The sequence below is a fragment of the Chiloscyllium plagiosum genome, chromosome 20 (assembly GCF_004010195.1).
Source record: "Chiloscyllium plagiosum isolate BGI_BamShark_2017 chromosome 20, ASM401019v2, whole genome shotgun sequence".
NCBI classification, from domain to species: domain Eukaryota; kingdom Metazoa; phylum Chordata; class Chondrichthyes; order Orectolobiformes; family Hemiscylliidae; genus Chiloscyllium; species Chiloscyllium plagiosum.
The window spans coordinates 50655625-50673258 of record NC_057729.1 but is presented as its reverse complement, the minus strand read 5'-3'; the positions used below and the strand labels follow the sequence as shown (position 1 = coordinate 50673258).

Genomic DNA, 17634 nt, shown 5'->3' with positions numbered 1-17634 from the left:
AGTAGCGCCTGGAATGAAAGACTATTGTTGCAAAGCGTTAGCAATAAATATCTAACCGTGACATTAGAATAACATTAAGTAGAATGTACAACTAGAGAGATAATGGGAACTAACATCACGAGTTTATTGTGTAGCTGGAGTGAGGTACTTTGATTAATATAATTGGACATGCTGATAAGCTAGCAGAAACAGGATAAAAAAATATAAAAATTCATGGACCCTGAGGTTCGTGGGCATTCGAGAATCTGCTTTCGCAGTGTCACAGTTTTTTGTTTGCAAATGAAAGACCTACTTCTTGAAGAACTCTCTGCGTCTCCTGGTGATTCTCTATATTTTCTCCACGTTTCCCAAACTCTAACACTTGCATCATTTAAAGTAAGACAGTAGGATTAAGGATTGCACTGTGATTAGCTATTAGGTTTGAAACTTGAAATCATATCGGAAAAGATGAGACCATTTGACTCATCATGATAGTGCCCATTGTCTGGTAGACTATCCAATTAATTCCATCTGCCCAGGATTTACAGAAATGTTAACAGTACAGCCTATTGCACACCTGTGAGCTCCATAGACCACCCTCGTGTTTGATATTGTATCTCTTCAGATTTTCAGATGTACCCCTCAGCCGTGATGCATCACTCTGATTCAACAACCTCCAACCAATTCATTCCACACAGTAACAACGCTTTGTGTAAAAATAACCTTTCTCCCCTTCCTCTTTAATCCTAGTCACTCACTCGGTCACCCACAGAAACAACTTTTCACTAGATAAAAAGCAAAAGAACTGTGGCTGCTGGAAATCAGAAACAAAAGCAGAATTTGTTGAAAAAGCTCAGCTGTTCTGACTGGAGAGAAATCAAAGTTAACACTTCGGGTCCAGTAACCCTTCCTCAGAACAACTTTTCACTACTTGCTGTCCCGATACCCAAACCCATCCCTTTCTTTGAATACTTCGTACAAATCCCCTTAAATTGCTCTTCTCCATATAAACACACCACCTGTTTTTCTCATCATCACTATGGGGAGCTAGAGTTGCCATTCCTGTTCAGATGTATTCGTGACGTTTGCACCAGATGACCTCCTGATTTCAACTACCCCAACCCCCAGGCACCATCCTTCATGCCCTGGGCAATAGGAAAAGAACTCACACGAAGAATGGAAAGGGGCTTCAAACATCCAGAGAGAAGCAATTCACCCGATCATTTCGAAGCAATTCTCACAAGGCAATGAGTTCTTTTTAATATATATTCACTTTCGTGAGATAATGGATGTTGTGGTCAAGGCGATGGATGTTGTGTGGAATGAATTGGGAGGAGGAAAGGGGAGGCTGTTGAATTAGAGCGATGCATCACTGTTGAGGGATATATCTGAACATCTGAAGAGATAAAATATCAAACACTAGGGTCGTCTGTGGAGCTCACAGGTGTGCAATAGGCTGTAGCGTTAACATTTCTGTAATTCCATGGCAGATGGAGTTAACATGGATAGTCTACCAGAGAATGGGCACTAACATAAGGAATCAAATGGTCTCCACCTCTAATGAGGGACTTGCTGGACCTTTCAGAGTGCAGCTAAGAGTCACAACATGGTCTGGAATCACAATGACCAAGTCAGGTAAAGATGGCAGATTTCCTTTCCTGAAAAATATTACTGAATCAAATAGCAATTGATGTTAGGAACAGACATGTATGACTTGCTTTCAATTCCAGATTTATTATTGCAGTGATGTGATTGGAATTCATGTGCCCAGCTGGGCCTCTGGATCGGTATCACACTCATCTTCTCATAGATACTACCCTCCTGTTTACAGCTTCAGATTGCCATGGAGCTGTGGAGAAGGCAGTCTGCACTGACACCTCCAAATGGTTACTTTACATGTGAACTTCAGCCCTTATGAGAGGGAGGATATTAAGCTGCTGATTGCATTACAACTGAGCTTAACCCGGCCCAAACTGAACATCACAGAGCAATGATCAGAAGATGAAACTCTGGTCAACACACCTCTGATCAGATTCAATCTGGAGGTTGCAGCATATTACCTCATGCTTTCAACTATTGCACCTCGCACCTTCAGTCAATGTCACTGAATATGTAGAAGAAGGGCTTATGCCCGAAACGTTGATTCTCCTGTTCCTTGGATGCTGCCTGACCTGCTGCGCTTTTCCAGCAACACATTTTCAGCTCTGATCTCCAGCATCTGCAGCCCTCACTTTCTCCACTGAATATGTACACCCTAACAGTGCACCATCTTCCAAAGCATTGGAAAGTGAACAGACTCATTATAATCCAATTGGACAACTGTGTCTGACAGCCTATTCTTCCATTTCCAATATTTTAATAGCAAAAGTGTTTGAAGTGAATGAAGCAAAAATGTGATTGTTTTTGTTATAATGTTCTCTACGGTTTGTCTTTTGCATCCTAGAGATGCATCTTCATTTCTTGAAGGGTTGGTCATTCTTGGACAAGTCAATGTCAACTGCATCACTTTGATCACTTTGTGACTGAGATGAGCAAACTCAGAAGAGGTGGGTCATTGAAGATTATCATTTGTTTTGGAAATGACGTCTGCTTTGTTCCCTTTTACCCATCCCCACCCTTTACCAAAAGCAGGGCTACCAATCTCAAAGTCAGAGCCCAGAAATTGAACATCTATCTTTTCTGCCAAAAACCATCCCAGTCAGTTAGTTAGCTAGTCACAAACACAAGTAAAATTCCAAAACCAATTTCATTGCAATAACAATCTGTATTAAATATTAAATAGGAGAAATTATAGTATTACAGGAAGAAAACTAACAGAAAAACACAAAAGGGTGGTTTCAATCATTATAACAGGAGCAGTGTATAAGCCAGCACTTGGTGACCTATATATGTAATTTATATTACAATAATTATCTTGAAAGAACTCCATTTTAATATTTAAAATTAAAAGACAAAGACAAGAGCTAAACCAAAGGGTTGACCTGTGGTTTCAATCACGGGTCCAGCAGGGGTAATTGGAACTGACATTTTCCTAACATTTGTATATATGTTACAGAATTTTAATGCTTTGATTTACACAGCTTTACCTTTTAGTCTCTTTTTTAATAAACTTGTTGGCTTACAAAGTGGTTGAACCCAGGCTCTGAAACATCAGGAAGTAGGAAATTAGAAACAAAGTGGTATGATTGAGGCTGAGAGCTAACTGGGAGCGCTGGGACTGCGAAAGGCATCAGACCTAAAGAAAACCAATAGTTTAAGACTTTTTTTGGGGGGTGTGGGGAGAGACTGACAAGTTGTTTCTATGACTAGACTAACTGTTTCAGCTAATAGGTTAGAGATTTGCTACCTGTCTTCATTTCCACAAACCAGCACAGAAAAAAACTTAACATGTCATTTTCAACTTATCATAAAACGCGGGCTGATTAATAAAGAGGAGTGATATACAAATTTGTAGGAACCGGAATAGGCCAATTCGTCCCTCAATCGTATTCTCCCCTTAGATCGTGACTGATCTACTGCTCAGCTCTTTGTCCCATATCTGTCAATCTCAACTCAGATAAACAATTAATTTAGCATCAATTGCCATTTGTAAAAAGAATTTTTATACTTCTATCGCCACCGTATGCCTCGATATGTTTTCTAATTTCACCCTGGAAAAATCTACTGCCAATTCTTAGACTCTATTTCAGGTTCTTAACTTTCAGTTCCGCAGAAGGTGTATTTTTTTAAATCTGCCTGCCTACCTGCTGTCCTTAATATCTTCTGTTGTTCCTTCTCTATGCAACTTCGCCATGTTAGAGGGCTGGACGCAGTGTGCACCAGTGAAGGGTTCGCCTTGATAGTACATGGTTGATGTATGCAGGTACAAGAGGCTGAACACCCATGGCGTGCTGTTCAATGACTCTATCTATTAGGTTCACTTCAGGGATAGTTTGACTTCAATGGTAGGCAGGTTGCAATTAGTCAGATTTTCAATTTTTTGGCTAAAAGTCAGACATTAATTATTAAATGAGATTGACTAAGGCTCACGTATATATGGTAAAGTTAGAAAATTGATTTTGACATAAGCATATATGATACTTTAAGTATTAATTAAAGACCTTTAACCTTTAAAACGTCCCTAAGCACTTCACAGAAGCATTACAAAAAACATGATGCTAAGCCACATAAGGAGAGATTACATCAAATGATCCAAACCTTGATCAAAGAAGTAGAATCTTATGGAACTATCCTAAAAGAAGCAACTGAGGTGGAGAGGTATAGGGAGCACAATGCAGAGCTTGGGACCAGGAAAGCGAAGCTCAACCACCAATGACATAGTGATTAAAATTGAGGATGCTTAGGAGGGGAGAATTAGATGAGCGCAGATATTTTGGAGGGCTTTGAGCTGGACAAGATTATGGAAAAAAGGAGGGACAAGGCTTTGGAAGGATTGGAAAACTAGGATGAGAATTTTAAATCAAGACTGAGCCAATGCAGGTCAACGAGCAGCAGAGGTAATAGGGGAACAAGACTTGGCGCAAGTTAGGGCACAGTTTGCAGAGTTACGAATAAACTGAAGTTTGCAATGGACATTAAAACTTTATCTACTTCAGTGAAAAAGGCATATGGAATGCTGGCAGTGTATTTAAATGGCAAGAATATAAGAGAGCAGGAATTATGCGGCATTTCGACAAAAGCCCTGAATCGATTACAAGGATTAACGCACTAATTGGTAATCAATTTGTTCTTTCTATCCCTTCAGTGAAGGGGGCCATTTTCTCTCTTCCAAATGACAAATGGTTCCGTTTTTTTAAACAGCAGCGGGTTTGTGAGCCCAATGAGATTCTTCTTCACTCTTCCCACCCCATCAACTTGTCAGCCTCTCATAGGCCCAGGTGTTCCAAGATGGATTTGGAGATAAGCAAACATAAAAGTAAGCCCGTCTGATCTAGTGATCACAGTTGGTGATGACTGATTCGTAAAGCAGTGTTAAGGAGAGTCGAGATGGCAGAAATAAACCTCAGCCATAGCTCTTGCTCAAACACAGCAGCAGTGGTTACCAGGCTAGCTGGAATCCTCCAGCAGAGCCATATTAAATTAAGGATAAGGAAGTTCATTGTGCTTAGTTCACGTTTTGAGGAACAAATGGTTTTTACGTACAGACTGGATGCTTCCAACATTACACACATATATCCAACTGTCAGAGGCTCCGATGAGCCGATGGTCAAACTGGTTGTTAAATCTTCAGGACAGAGAAGAAAATTAATTGAAATGTCATCCTGCTAAAAAGTTGCTTTCCTCCAAGCAGACGTCCACTTATTTATCAGTGCTCCTTTTGTTATAAACTAGAAAGTCTGATATATCATGCCAGATATTGCTGTCTTCATAGAGGTAGGTCATGGAGGACTGGAGTGATGGTTGCAGTGTGTGTGGATGGTACTCGAACAGCCACAGGACAACACCCCACACCAACATGGCAAACAGCGGGAAAGGGTCTTGCTTTGTCTCAGGGATGTAACCTTTTTCGACAGCCAGTCGTGAAAGAGCGAAGAGGACTCGTGACAACAGATACATGTTTATCTGTGGAGAAACAGAAGTTACAGAGACAGAGAGAGAGTTAAATGGTTACGGCTATCAAAAAGTCAAGTAGTTTACAACAGATTGAGGTGGGTACTTGAATTTAGCCACATTTTGGAGGTGAAGGAAGTTAATTTTGAGAGGAACACATAAATGCTGCTGACATCACAGCAGCTGGGCAGAACATTTAACGGGGGTTTTAAAATTTCAATATCAAAAAGCACCTAGACCCAGCACAACACCAACAATTTCCCCACTGATAGATGAAAACAAAACAATCAAAGGCTGTCTACAACTTAGCATCCAACTCTCAGGTCCTCATGAATCTTCAGGCACTGTATCCAAGGGCTGCAGTATTAATTTTACATATACAAACATTTTATACATTTCATAAAGAACGACCCTGTATGGTTAAATATTATGACATAACTGAAGAATTGGATGAGGTGCCACAGTTGGCAGAATAAGGTAGCAGAAAATGCTACCTTTAGGAAAAAGGGAATGAAAAGCAAGTAAATAAGATACAAGAGTGTTTTGGATTCAGGGTTGGTTTACAGGCAGGAGGAATAACTCACAATGACAGGCTGTGAATAAAGGAGTACTGCACAGATCAGAGCATGTCTCCCAGCTGTTCACAATCCATATTAATGATTTGGACATGGGACTAAGTGTAATATTTTAAATTTGCAGATGGTACAAAGCTGCACAGGAATGTGAATCGTGAGGAAAATGTAAAACAGTTTCAGAACAATTTGGACAAACGTAGGTGAGTGGGCAAGCGCCTGGTAGGTAGAATATAATGTGGAAAAACATGAAAGTTATCCATTTTGGTAAGAGGAGATGTGCAGAATACTTCTTAAATGGTGAGAGGTTAGAAAGTGTAGATGTTGAAAGATTGTCCTTATCAATTAGTCACTGAAGGCAAACATACAGGTGCAGCAAGCTATTAGGATATCTACGGAATGTTAGCCTTTATCACAACAGGATTTGAGTAAAGAAGTACTGAAATTTTTCTTCAGTTGTGTCAGAGCTTGGTTAGACTGCACCAGAAACAGTGTATGCAGCTTTGGTTTTCTTGTCCCAGAAAATACATCCCTGCACTCCCTCTATGGCAGTAAGAGTTCACCAAAGGATTTTAAAGGATGATGGGACTTGCCCGTGAAGACAGATTTGGAAACTGGGCCTGTATTCTTAGCTTCAAAGAATGAGGAATGATTACATTGGATTTTATAAAATACTGAAAAGGTTACACAGGACAGACACAGGTTCGATGTTTCTCCCACCTGGGAAGTCTAGAATCAGGAGGCACAATTTGAAAATCAGGACTGAGATGAGATAGATTTTTTAAAAACTCAGATAGTAGTGAATCTTTGGAATGTTCTACTCCAGAGGGCTGTGGAAGCTCAGTTTGTGTAAATTTAAAGAGTAGAAATTGGTACATTTTTGATCATCAATAACTTAAAGGCTTAAGGGGTCAATGTGGATAAGAAGCTTTGAAGTGTTCAATCAGCGATGATTGTACTACATGGCACAGTAGACTCAAAAGAGTTGAAATGGCTGTTCCTACTCCTGTTCCTATATTCTTACAGCTTCCAGTTCCAAAGTAAAACTTTCCAGCAAAGACCCTACCCTCCTCATTTCTACAGACACAGAAAAGAAACATAAAAGCAACGATCTCTTTTCCCTTTTACCTGGCTGTTGATGTGGTTGTTGTCTCCAAACACAAACCAGCCCCCGATACAAGCTGCCAAGAACGAGTGGAACTGCACCTTCTCACCCTGCAGCCACTGCTGTGCTGCTAGCAGCCCCTTATAGAGGAAGACAAATATGGCCAGGTTTCGGGAATGAGTGTACGTGGCTTGTCCGATGGCCTTCAGTTTGCCTAATAGACTGATCACATCAAAACAATCATTAGAAATAATCCTAACATTTCCTCTCCTTATTCAGCCCCACCAAACAGTCAGCTGGCCAAGTTTCCTGCATCTGAACCTAATCTGATACTGGCATTTTGAAAGGATGGTGACAATTCCATATCTAATCTACTCTTCAGGGGTTTACATATGGTCTGGCCCAATTCCTGCCCTGAGTATGGATTCAGAATTGGTCCTACAGCTCAAAAGAGGACAGCAAATATAGCCATCCCACGGGGCTTATGCATACAAACACACGACTGCAATCTATAAATGCCACACAGTCCATCAGTATGTCAAAGAATCTCATGACAACTTGTCTTTAAAAAAACAAACCGAACAACTGGTCACTAGCAACATTCCATTTGATATGTTTTTTTGTTTCTTGCAGCCTGTTTTGCCCAAGCACGTGGGACCTTAAAATTATTTTGTATGGTAACATACAGGAACGAGCTGCCTTCTGATCAGCTTAAGGAGAACCTCCTTTGGGGCAGCACGGTGGCTCAGTGGTTAGCACTGCTGCCTCACTGCACCAGGGACCTGGATTTGATACTAGCCTTGGGCAACTGTCTGTGTGTGCATTCTACCTCCAGGTACACCGGTTTCCTCCCACAATCCAAAAGATGTGCAGGTGAGGTGGATTGACCGTGCTAAATTGCCCATCGTGTTCAGGGATGTGTAGGTTAGATGCATTAGTCGGGGTAAATAGGGGAAATGGGTCTGGGTGGGATACGCTTCGGAGGGTTGGTGTGGACTTGTTGGGCTGAAGGGCCAGTTTCCACACTGTAGGGATTCTATTAGTTACTCTGACAGAAAAAGAGAGCAGTAGTCAGTAATGTGCAGAGTGCAGCCAGTGTCTGCTCAAGACTGATGCACAAAGAAACTTCAACATTTAAGATCAACATTGAGGCTCAGCCAGGGTTACATTAATAAAACTAGTTCTGAAAGTAACCTTCGCAGCACACAAGTGCTGGGCGATGACTATCTTTAACAAGAAAGAATCTAATCATTTGCCCTAGACATTCAAGGCATTACTATCACTAAACTACCCCCCGCTATCAACATTACCATTGGGTTACAATTAACCAGAAACTGAACTTCACAAGTCATACAGGGTAAATATGGTAGCTACAGAAGCAGGTCAGAGGCTGATATTTTGCAGCAAATAACTCATTTTCTGCCTCCCCAAAATTATTCTGCCATCAATCAGGAGTGTGACGGAATACTTGTCCGAACGAATGTGGTTCCAACAACACACAAGAATTTCGATACCGTCCAGGCTGAAATGGCCTGGTTGACTGGCACCTAACACCTTCAATGCTCACTCCCTGTACCACTGACGCACAGTTGCAGCAGTGTGTACCATCAGCACTGCATTAACCCCACTAGGCGCCTTCCAAACCTGTGATGGACATCTTTGTCTCCTCAGCAGTGGTAAAATTTGAAGGTGTACTTCAGTTCTCAGTGAATGGATTTATTTTTTCCAATTTGCTTTATCACAGACTGAGGTTTCTCAAGAGGCTGACAAAGAGAACAAGCCTTTTACCTCTGCTGTCACAAATCCATTTGGCCACACACCAACCTGACTTGGAACTATATCACCATTCCTTCATTTTCACTGGTCAAATTGAACACCCTCACTAACAGAACTATGTGAGAAACCTGCCTTTCATATCCACAGGAGAGTATATGAGACCTCAGTTCAATATTTCACCTGAAAGACTGGCAGATTTAACACTCCTTCAGTAGTGATTGGGGATTGCTAGCCTTGTTTTCTGTTTCCAAGTACTGCAATAGGACTTGAACCTGGAATCTTTTGACTCAGAGAGTGCTACTGAGTCAATGGTTGACAGTGAAAACAAACGTCATTTTCTTATTAAGAAAGTCTAAATCCCTTCAAATTACTCGCTGTTTTAATTCTCCAAACGGAAATGGTCAAAACAGCAACAATGACGATGTATAGCAGCATGCACGCAGCCCGTACCTTCCACTCTTGAACAGGAATGTCATCACAAGTGCATGCGGGGCTCGAATTTTGGCTCCATACCTGATTATATGAAACAAAAAGACATGTAAGTCATGATGTGCACACAGGATCTGAAAGCCACTCTAAAGTCTTTACCATGAAGATGCTAATAGCCCATTTCCCCAAGAATGCGCTTATAAAAGGTACTCATTGTCCAGGCTCAATTCTCATCCAGCTCCCTCCAATTGCCTACTACAGATGTTGGCGAGACCTCTACCCTCTTCACATGGGTATTGCTGACTACATTGACAATAGTGGAACTACCTCTTCCCTGCCAAACTCAGCAATCCCATGACTGACGCCAGTTTCTAATCTCAGGACAACCTAGATCTTCTGTCCTGTGCCAAAGATCAACATTAAGAGGAAGGAATGGGTAGATAAGGAGGCCAACCCAGAACCTATCAGCTCAGGAAAAAAAAGAAAAGATGAAAGCCGATCCCAAAATGGAAGTGGGGTCTCACAGACCAAGCAGAATTGTTATGTTCTTACTTTTGAGAAAACTGTGATTCCCCTGAAGAACAAAATGGGGGTCTCTTTCATGTATACAAACATTGTGACTGACTTCTAGCAAGTTACAAATAAATTTCAGATCTAAACATTATTTTTTATTGAAGCTTAGGGCTTGTACATGCTCACCAAACATTCTGGCTGTGCCCAATTCTACATTTAGATATTGGTCAGCAATACTGACATCCAACTAAGAGAGTATAAAGGAGAGGTATTGACATGGGAAGGAAGGTATGGGCAAAGACAAGCACTGATTAGGAAATAAAAATTGTGCAGCCTGTATGTGAGCTCAATTTTTTTTTAACTAAAATACTTAGTTTCTAGATCCATCTTGTTATGGATTTTTAAATTCACTTGTGGGATATGGGTGTCACTGGCTAGCCAGCATTTATTGCCCGTCCCTAATTGTCCTTGAGAAGGTGAGAAGATATAATTCCTGCACATCCAGGTTTCAGTTATGCTCCTTAATAACATATAATGAACAACACAAACTTGTTTTATTGCATTCAGTGAAGCTACACAATGATGTTACAGGTTCTACCACCCTTTGGAACTTGAGTTGTGTGTGAAGAGCACATTTTGAGCTACCTGTCAGTAGCTTCAGAGTTTAGGGTTACAGGTTGTCCATTGAAAAAGAAACTTAGATTTACATAGGTCCTTCAATGACTCGAGAAAATTGCATAGCTGATACAGTACTTTAAAATGTAGTCATGGTTGTAAGGTGGGATAAGCAGAAGTAAATTCTTACAAACTGTAATCATAGTGTCATACAGCACGGAAACAGACCTTTCAATCCAACTCATCCATGTCAATCAAGTTTCCCAAACTAACCAAGTCCCAATTGCCTGCACTTGGCCCATATCCTTCTGAACCTTCCTTATTCATGCACTTGTCAAAATGTCTATTAAATGTTGTAACTATACAACATCTACAACTTTCTCTCTCAGTTCATTCCATAAACAAGTCACCAGTAACGTGATCATCAGTCATCCACTTTTTGTGATGATGGTTTAGGGATAAATATTGGAAGAGGACAGCAGGTAGCACTCCCTTGCTTTTGTTCAAGTGCTACCAAGGCAAACTTTTAAGCCCGCATGAGTAGGTAAGAGTTGTTGCAGCTTACCATCTTGTTAAAAAGATGCAGCACTCACAACACAGTGTCTACCCAAACTCTCTATTCACGTCTCTCAAGCATTTCCAACTTGAGCCGAAACTGGCTAAACTGAACTGATTAATTTAGCGCAAACACAGAGAATACTGGAGAAACTCAATAGGTATAGTAGCATCTCTAGAGAGAGAAACAGAGTAAATGTTTCACGTTTGCAATGGTGACACAGTAGTTAGCACTGCTGCCTCACAGCGCTAAGGACCCAGGTTCAGTTCCAGCCTCAGGTGACTGTCTATGTGGCGTTTGCACATTCTCCCCATGTCTGCATAGGTTCCCTCTGGGTACTCCAGTTTCCTCCCACAGTCCAAAGATGTGCAGGTTAGGTGCATTAGTCAGAGCTAAATGTGGAGGAATGAATTCCACCATTAATCAGGTAACAGCTAAGTTGGGTTGCGAGGCTTAATTTGGTTACTTGAGGGGGCTTATTTTCATTGTTACATCAATAAAGTTGAAATATTTCTTTCAGCATTTGATTGTCTATGACATTTCTTAAAAAGTAGCTGAATTAAAGGTCACCCACAACATCCCAAATCCAATCAGGCAAGATTGCAGCTGGTGAAATTTCCCTCAAAGGAGTGCACATTCTTCAACAGCTTTACAGAACTTTGCCGCACCATATTCTTTAAGTCTTAGTTTTCAATAAATAAATTCAGTCTGTTAACCTAACAACTATTCCTGTGGCAACCAAAATACCAATGAAGAAAGCAGAACTCAAACCAATTTATCAGAAATAATTCTTCCAAAGCAATGCTAAGTTTAACAAAAACAATTTAAACTTGATTTACGAACAAATATGTAGCCTGGTCCCTCACTTGCAATATATTTCTCCACCAAGTCAAACGATATTTGATAGCCAGACAATGTTAAGCTGGTAGGGGAATGAGCTACTTGAGGAAACCTGTGATATGTGCCCCTCCATATCAAACATTCTCTGGGAGTGCCAATCTTTAAAACCCCTTCCTCATTTACTTTTCCTCTCAAGAACGATCCACATATGATTATCCATACTAACAATGTTTCAGTGTGCATTGTGATCAAATGAGCCAGCCTTGGCATAGTCGGTAGCACACCAATCTCTGGAATATAGGCTAAAGTCCCTTACCAGGACTACAGCACCAAAATCAGGATGATTCTCCAAGACAATACTGAGGGACCACTCACTCCACTGATGGAAATGCCACCTTTAAGAATAAATGCTAAACTGAGGTCCCATCTGCCCTATTGGGTGACTGTTCAAGAACTCTGGCATTTTGGACAGTAGGGTGGTTTTCCCTGGTATATTGGCCAATATTGACCTTTCAACCATGTCACAAAAATAGCTAACCTGGTTGTTATCACATTGCTGTTTGTAGGACGTTACTGGATGCAAATTAGCTGCCACATTTCCTATGATACAATAGTGACTCCAAGTTGACATGAGACTGTGTCCGATCAAAATAGAAAAGGTTCGTTTCTGGAACACAGTGACACTTCAGCAGCACACAAAAGATATAGCACAGGATGAGACCACTTAGCCCACATAAAACACTGCCCGTTCTAATCCCATCTTCCAGAACTTGGTCCATAGCCTTTGAAAGTTACAGCCTAGAGTCATAGAGATGTACAGCGCGGTCCAACTCGTCCCCGCCGACCAGATATTCCAACCCAGTCTAGCCCCATTTGCCAGCACTTGGCCCATATCCCTCTAAACCCTTATTTATATACCCATCAGATGTCTCTTAAATGCTGCAATTGTACCAGCCTCCACCACTTCCTCTGGCAGCTTATTCCATACATGTACCACCCTTGGTGTGAAAAAGTTGCCCCTTAGGTCCCTTTTATATCTTTCCCCTCTCATCCTAAACCTATGCCCTCTAGTTCTAGACTCCCCCACTCCAGGGAAAAGGCCTTGTCTATTTATCCTACCAATGCCCCTCATGATTTTATAATCTCTATAAGGTCACCCCTCAGCCTCCAACCTCCAGGGAAAACAGCCCCAGCCTTTTCAGCCTCTCCCTATAGCTTAAATCCTCTAACACAGGGCAACATTCTTGTAAACCCTTTCTGAACCCTTTCATGTTTCACGACATGAAAGGGCGGCACGGTGGTTAGCACTGTTGCCTCACAGCGCTAGAGACCCGGGTTCAATTCCCGCCTCAGGCGACTGACTGTGTGGAGTTTGCACATTCTCCCCGTGTCTGCGTGAGTTTCCTCCGGGTGCTCTGGTTTCCTCCCACAGTCCAAAAAAAAATGTGCAGGTTAGGCGAATTGGCCATGCTAAATTGCCGTAGTGTTAGGTGAAGGGGTAAATGTAGGGAAATGGGTCTGGGTGGGTTACGCTTCGGCGGGTCGGTGTGGACTTGTTGGGCCGAAGGGCCTGTTTCCACACTGTAAGTAATCTAATCTAACAAGTAATCTCATCTTTCCAATAGGAAGGAGACTAGAATTGCACGCAATATTCCAAAAGCGGTCTAACTAAATGTCCCATATGGTCGCAACATGACCTCCCAACCCCCATACTCAGTGCTCTGAACAATAAAGGAAAGCATACCAAACACCTTCTTCACTATCCTATCTACCTGCGACTCTACTTTCAAGGAACTATGATCCTGCACTCAAAGGTCTCTTTGTTCAGCAACATTCTCTAGGACCTCACCATTAAGTGTATAAGTCCTGCTAAGATTTGCTTTCCCAAAATGCAGCACCTCGCATTTATTAGAATTAAACTCCATCTGCCACTTCTCAGCCCATTGGCCCATCTGGTCCAGATCCTGTTGTAATCTGAGGTAACTTTCACTGTCCAGCACACCTCCAATTTTGGTGTCAGCTGCAAACTTACTAAATTATACTTATGTTCATATCTAAATCATTTATATAAATGACAAAAAGTAGTGGACCCAGCACCAATTCTTGTGCCACACCAAAGGTCACAGGCCTCCAGTCTGAAGAGCAACCCTCCATTACCATCCTCCGTCTTCTATCTTTGAGGCAGTTCTGTATCCAAATGGCTAGTTCTCCCTGTTTTCCATGAGAACAAACCTTGCTAATCAGTCTCCCATGGGGAACCTTGTTGAACACCTTACTGAAGTCCATATTGATCACATTTACCGCTCTGCCCTCATCAATCCTCTTTGTTACTTCTTCAAAAAATTCAATCAAGTTTGTGAGACATGATTTCCCACGCACAAAACCATGTTGACTATCCCTAATCAGTCCTGGCCTTTCCAAATACATGTACATCCTATCCCTCAGGATTCCCCAAACAACTTGCCGACCACCGATGTCAGGCTCAATGGTCTATAGCTCCCTGGCTGTCCATGCCCCCCTTCTTAAATAGTGGCACAACATTAGCCAACCTCCAGTCTTCCGGCACCTCACCTGTCACTATTGATGAAACAAAAATCTCAGCAAGGGACCCAGCAATCACTTCTCTAGCTTCACAGAGTTCTAGGATACACCTGATCAGGTCCTGGGGATTTATCCACTTTTATGCGTTGAACATAGAACAATACAGCGCAGAACATGCCCTTCGGCCCTTGATGTTGCGCCGACCTGTGAGCTAATCCAAGCCTTCCCCCAAATGTCGTTAGTTCCAATGACCTCCTGTTAGTCCCTCTCCCCTTGTGTTTTTAAACAAGTTGAAGGTTTCTGCCACAAATGAACCGGGCTTTGAATTTCAAACCCCCTCCACCTTCCCTTCAGTCAAATATTGCCAATGCTGAGGTCTGACCTCACAAAGAAGGGTGTGGGTGGGTGTCATGAGCTAATATTTTGGAGTCGTGAGATCTACAAGGCAGTGAGGGCCACTACATGAGCTCTGACTGAGTTCTAACCACCACATCCTGCACCAAGGCACTGGACCTCAGTGATAGAGGATCCCCACCCTCTCTCCAGCTGTACTCCCTTCCCCACCCCCACCCACACTTTGACAGATCTCAGCCAGGGAGTCGTGACTATTTTCAATCCTCCAAATGGGGGTGGGGTCGCAGTGGGGCACCAAAAGTTTTTTTATATATATAAAAGGGTTTGGGGAGGTCTGGCCCAATGGGGGAGGTTATAAAGCGAGGGGCGCTATGTAAATGCAAGTCCGGCCCCGACTTGGTGCACTCACACGACCCCATTGCGGAATCCCTTGACGGCCGCCAGGGCCCCATGGAGCCGCCGCTGCCGCAGCAGCCGGTTCACTGCCCGCAGCACCGACAGCAAGAGCCGCCGCCACCATTGCTCCCTCCCCATTCCTCGGCGGACCGCCAACGGAGACGGACCCCGGTCCGTCCGCTGAACCTTTCCGAGTGGAACTCAGCGGCACCGCACAAAGGTTCCGCCCTCATCCCTGCAGTTTTACTGAACTTACAACAACACAACACACATTTTCAGGATATTGCTGCAAAAAAAAAACAAAATTAAGGTGAAAAAATGACAGGTTTTTTTTATTTCTACGTGTTTAGTTTTTGCTTTCAGTATCTTTGATCATTAGTTGTGAATAAAACATTTCAGAAACTTGGATGGCTGTGTGCCATAGGCACATATTACAGAGGTTTGGGATAATTATAGCTAGGAGACCATTCGATGACAGCTCCAGGAATATAAGGCGGACAATCCCTTTTACGTCTTATCCGCTGTATCCTACACAAAGAGGCCATTCAATTCACCAAATGCCTTCTGGCTTTTTGCAGAACTATCCATTCAGTTCCATTTCCCCACTCTATCTGTGTGGCCCTGCAAACTCCTCAACTTGCTCATTGAAATTGGTGACCTATCTGTGCTTCATAGGCAGCAAGTACTAAAGATCACTACCACTCACTGTAGGCAGCATGCTGGCTCAGTGGTTAGTACAACTGCCTCACAGTGCCAGAGACCCAGGTTCAATTCCACTCTCGGGCAACTGTTTGTCTGGAGTGCTGTAACGTTCAAAGACCATGGATCTCTGTGTGCATGGGTTTCCTCCCCCAGTCCAAAATGTGCAGGTCAGGTGGTTTGACCATGTTAAATTGCCTGTCGGTCCTGGCTAGGAAATCTATAGGAAATGCAGCGTTATAGGGGAGTGGGTCTGGGTGGGATGCTCTTTGGAGGGTTGGTGTGGACTCAATGGGATGAATAGCCTGCTTCCACATTATAGGGGTTGTATCAGACTGAAAAATGTTTCAGATGCTGCATGTTTTAAGAAAGCACAGAAACAGGGTGCTCCGATTTCGTCTCACAGTCCAAAGATGTGCAGGCTATGGCAAATGCAGAGTTACAGGGACAGGGGTTGGGTCTGGATGGGATGCTCTTTGGAGCATCACTGTGGACACAATGTGTAAAATGGCCTGTTTCAACATGCAAAGGATTCTATGATTCTAATATCACTCAGCTAAAATGTGCTTTCTCAGATCCCCCCACTTATCTCTTGCTCTCACATTTGTGTTCCCTAGTACTTGTGCAATCAGTTCATGAATTTCTTGTTTTTTAAAAGTGTAATTATTTTGTTAATACTTCATTGTTAAGGATATGATACTTTCTAAAAATGAAAATTTTCAATTTGTGCTTATCTGTATTTATTTGGTTCCCCTTTCAGTCTTTCCCATGTCACATGGGGTCACCACAATGCTGGCTAATCACTTTCATATCAGTTTTTTTATGGATTTGGCAGGTGTTCTTTCTGCAGCTGACAGTCTCCACATGCCTAGGCTGAGATTGGCACCAGTGCTTTATGCACACTTGATTTGGATTCTTTCATAAGCAACTGGTCCTGGAGTAGAATTTGAACCTAATAATTACAAGCTTGAGGAAAGCTAGTGGGAGAGCTATGAGCCACTCCTGCACTCTAGTGATCATTATGTTTCAACTTGTACTTTATAACAATTGTTTATCAGCTCACCTTATATTGCAACCGAACATCCAAAGGTTGTGAAAGTTATTTTGCTGTTGATATTGCCTGCATTTTTACTTTAGATCATTGTACTCATTACCATAGGTAATTGCAGTTTAATGTTTGAACAATTTTATCCTAATTCTCTTTGTACACCATTCAGGGGGCAATTAAAGTATTTTTCTTTCACTTCTTTAGTTTTAGTTTAGTTTGGTTTTGCAAGATAAAACAACAGTTGCAACTTTCAGCAACAGTTTCATCTGTAATTCTTTCTCATTGAACAGTGTTTTTGTTCTTACTACTACCTCTGTCCTTAAGTGGATTCACCACCTTGGTTTCATCACTGAAGCAGTCTTCAAAAAGCTCATGAGTCAGTACATTGAGTATGGGAATTGGGAGGTCATGTTGCAGCTGTACAGGACATTGGTTAAGCCACTTTTGAAATATTGTATTCAGTTCTGGTCTCCCTGCTGTAGGAAGGATGTTGTGAAATTTGAAAGGGTTCAGAAAAGATTTACAAGGATGTTGCCAGGGTTGGAGGGTTTGAGCTATAGGCAGAGGTTAAACAGGCTGGGGCTGTTTTTCTAAAGCATCAGACGCTGAGGGGTGACCTTATAGAGGTTTGTAAAATAATGAGGGGCATGGATAGGAGAAA

At 42.2% G+C, this 17634-nt stretch overlaps 1 protein-coding gene across 1 annotated transcript; it reads right to left on the bottom strand.

Annotated features, from left to right (window-relative positions):
• Window positions 1–2723: 2723 nt before the first annotated feature.
• pxmp4 (peroxisomal membrane protein 4) lies at window positions 2724–15397 on the bottom strand. Its single transcript, XM_043710793.1, has 4 exons — window positions 15240–15397; window positions 9433–9495; window positions 7230–7428; window positions 2724–5541 (listed from the first exon to the last, which is right to left on the bottom strand). Exons 1-4 carry the CDS (start codon window positions 15362–15364, stop codon window positions 5278–5280), a joined length of 651 nt encoding a protein of 216 aa, XP_043566728.1. The 5' UTR covers window positions 15365–15397; the 3' UTR covers window positions 2724–5277.
• Between the last annotated feature and the right edge of the window lie 2237 nt (window positions 15398–17634).

Coding starts and splice junctions, on each gene's coding strand:
- pxmp4 (XM_043710793.1), bottom strand. CDS start 15,364: ATGGGGAGGGAGCAATGGTGGCGGCGGCTCTTGCTGTCGGTGCTGCGG. Junction 7,429..9,432: donor TTCCTGTTCAAGAGTGGAAG/GTACGGGCTGCG, acceptor TGATGTGATCAG/TCTATTAGGCAAACTGAAGG. Junction 5,542..7,229: donor ACAACCACATCAACAGCCAG/GTAAAAGGGAAA, acceptor GTTTCTCCACAG/ATAAACATGTATCTGTTGTC.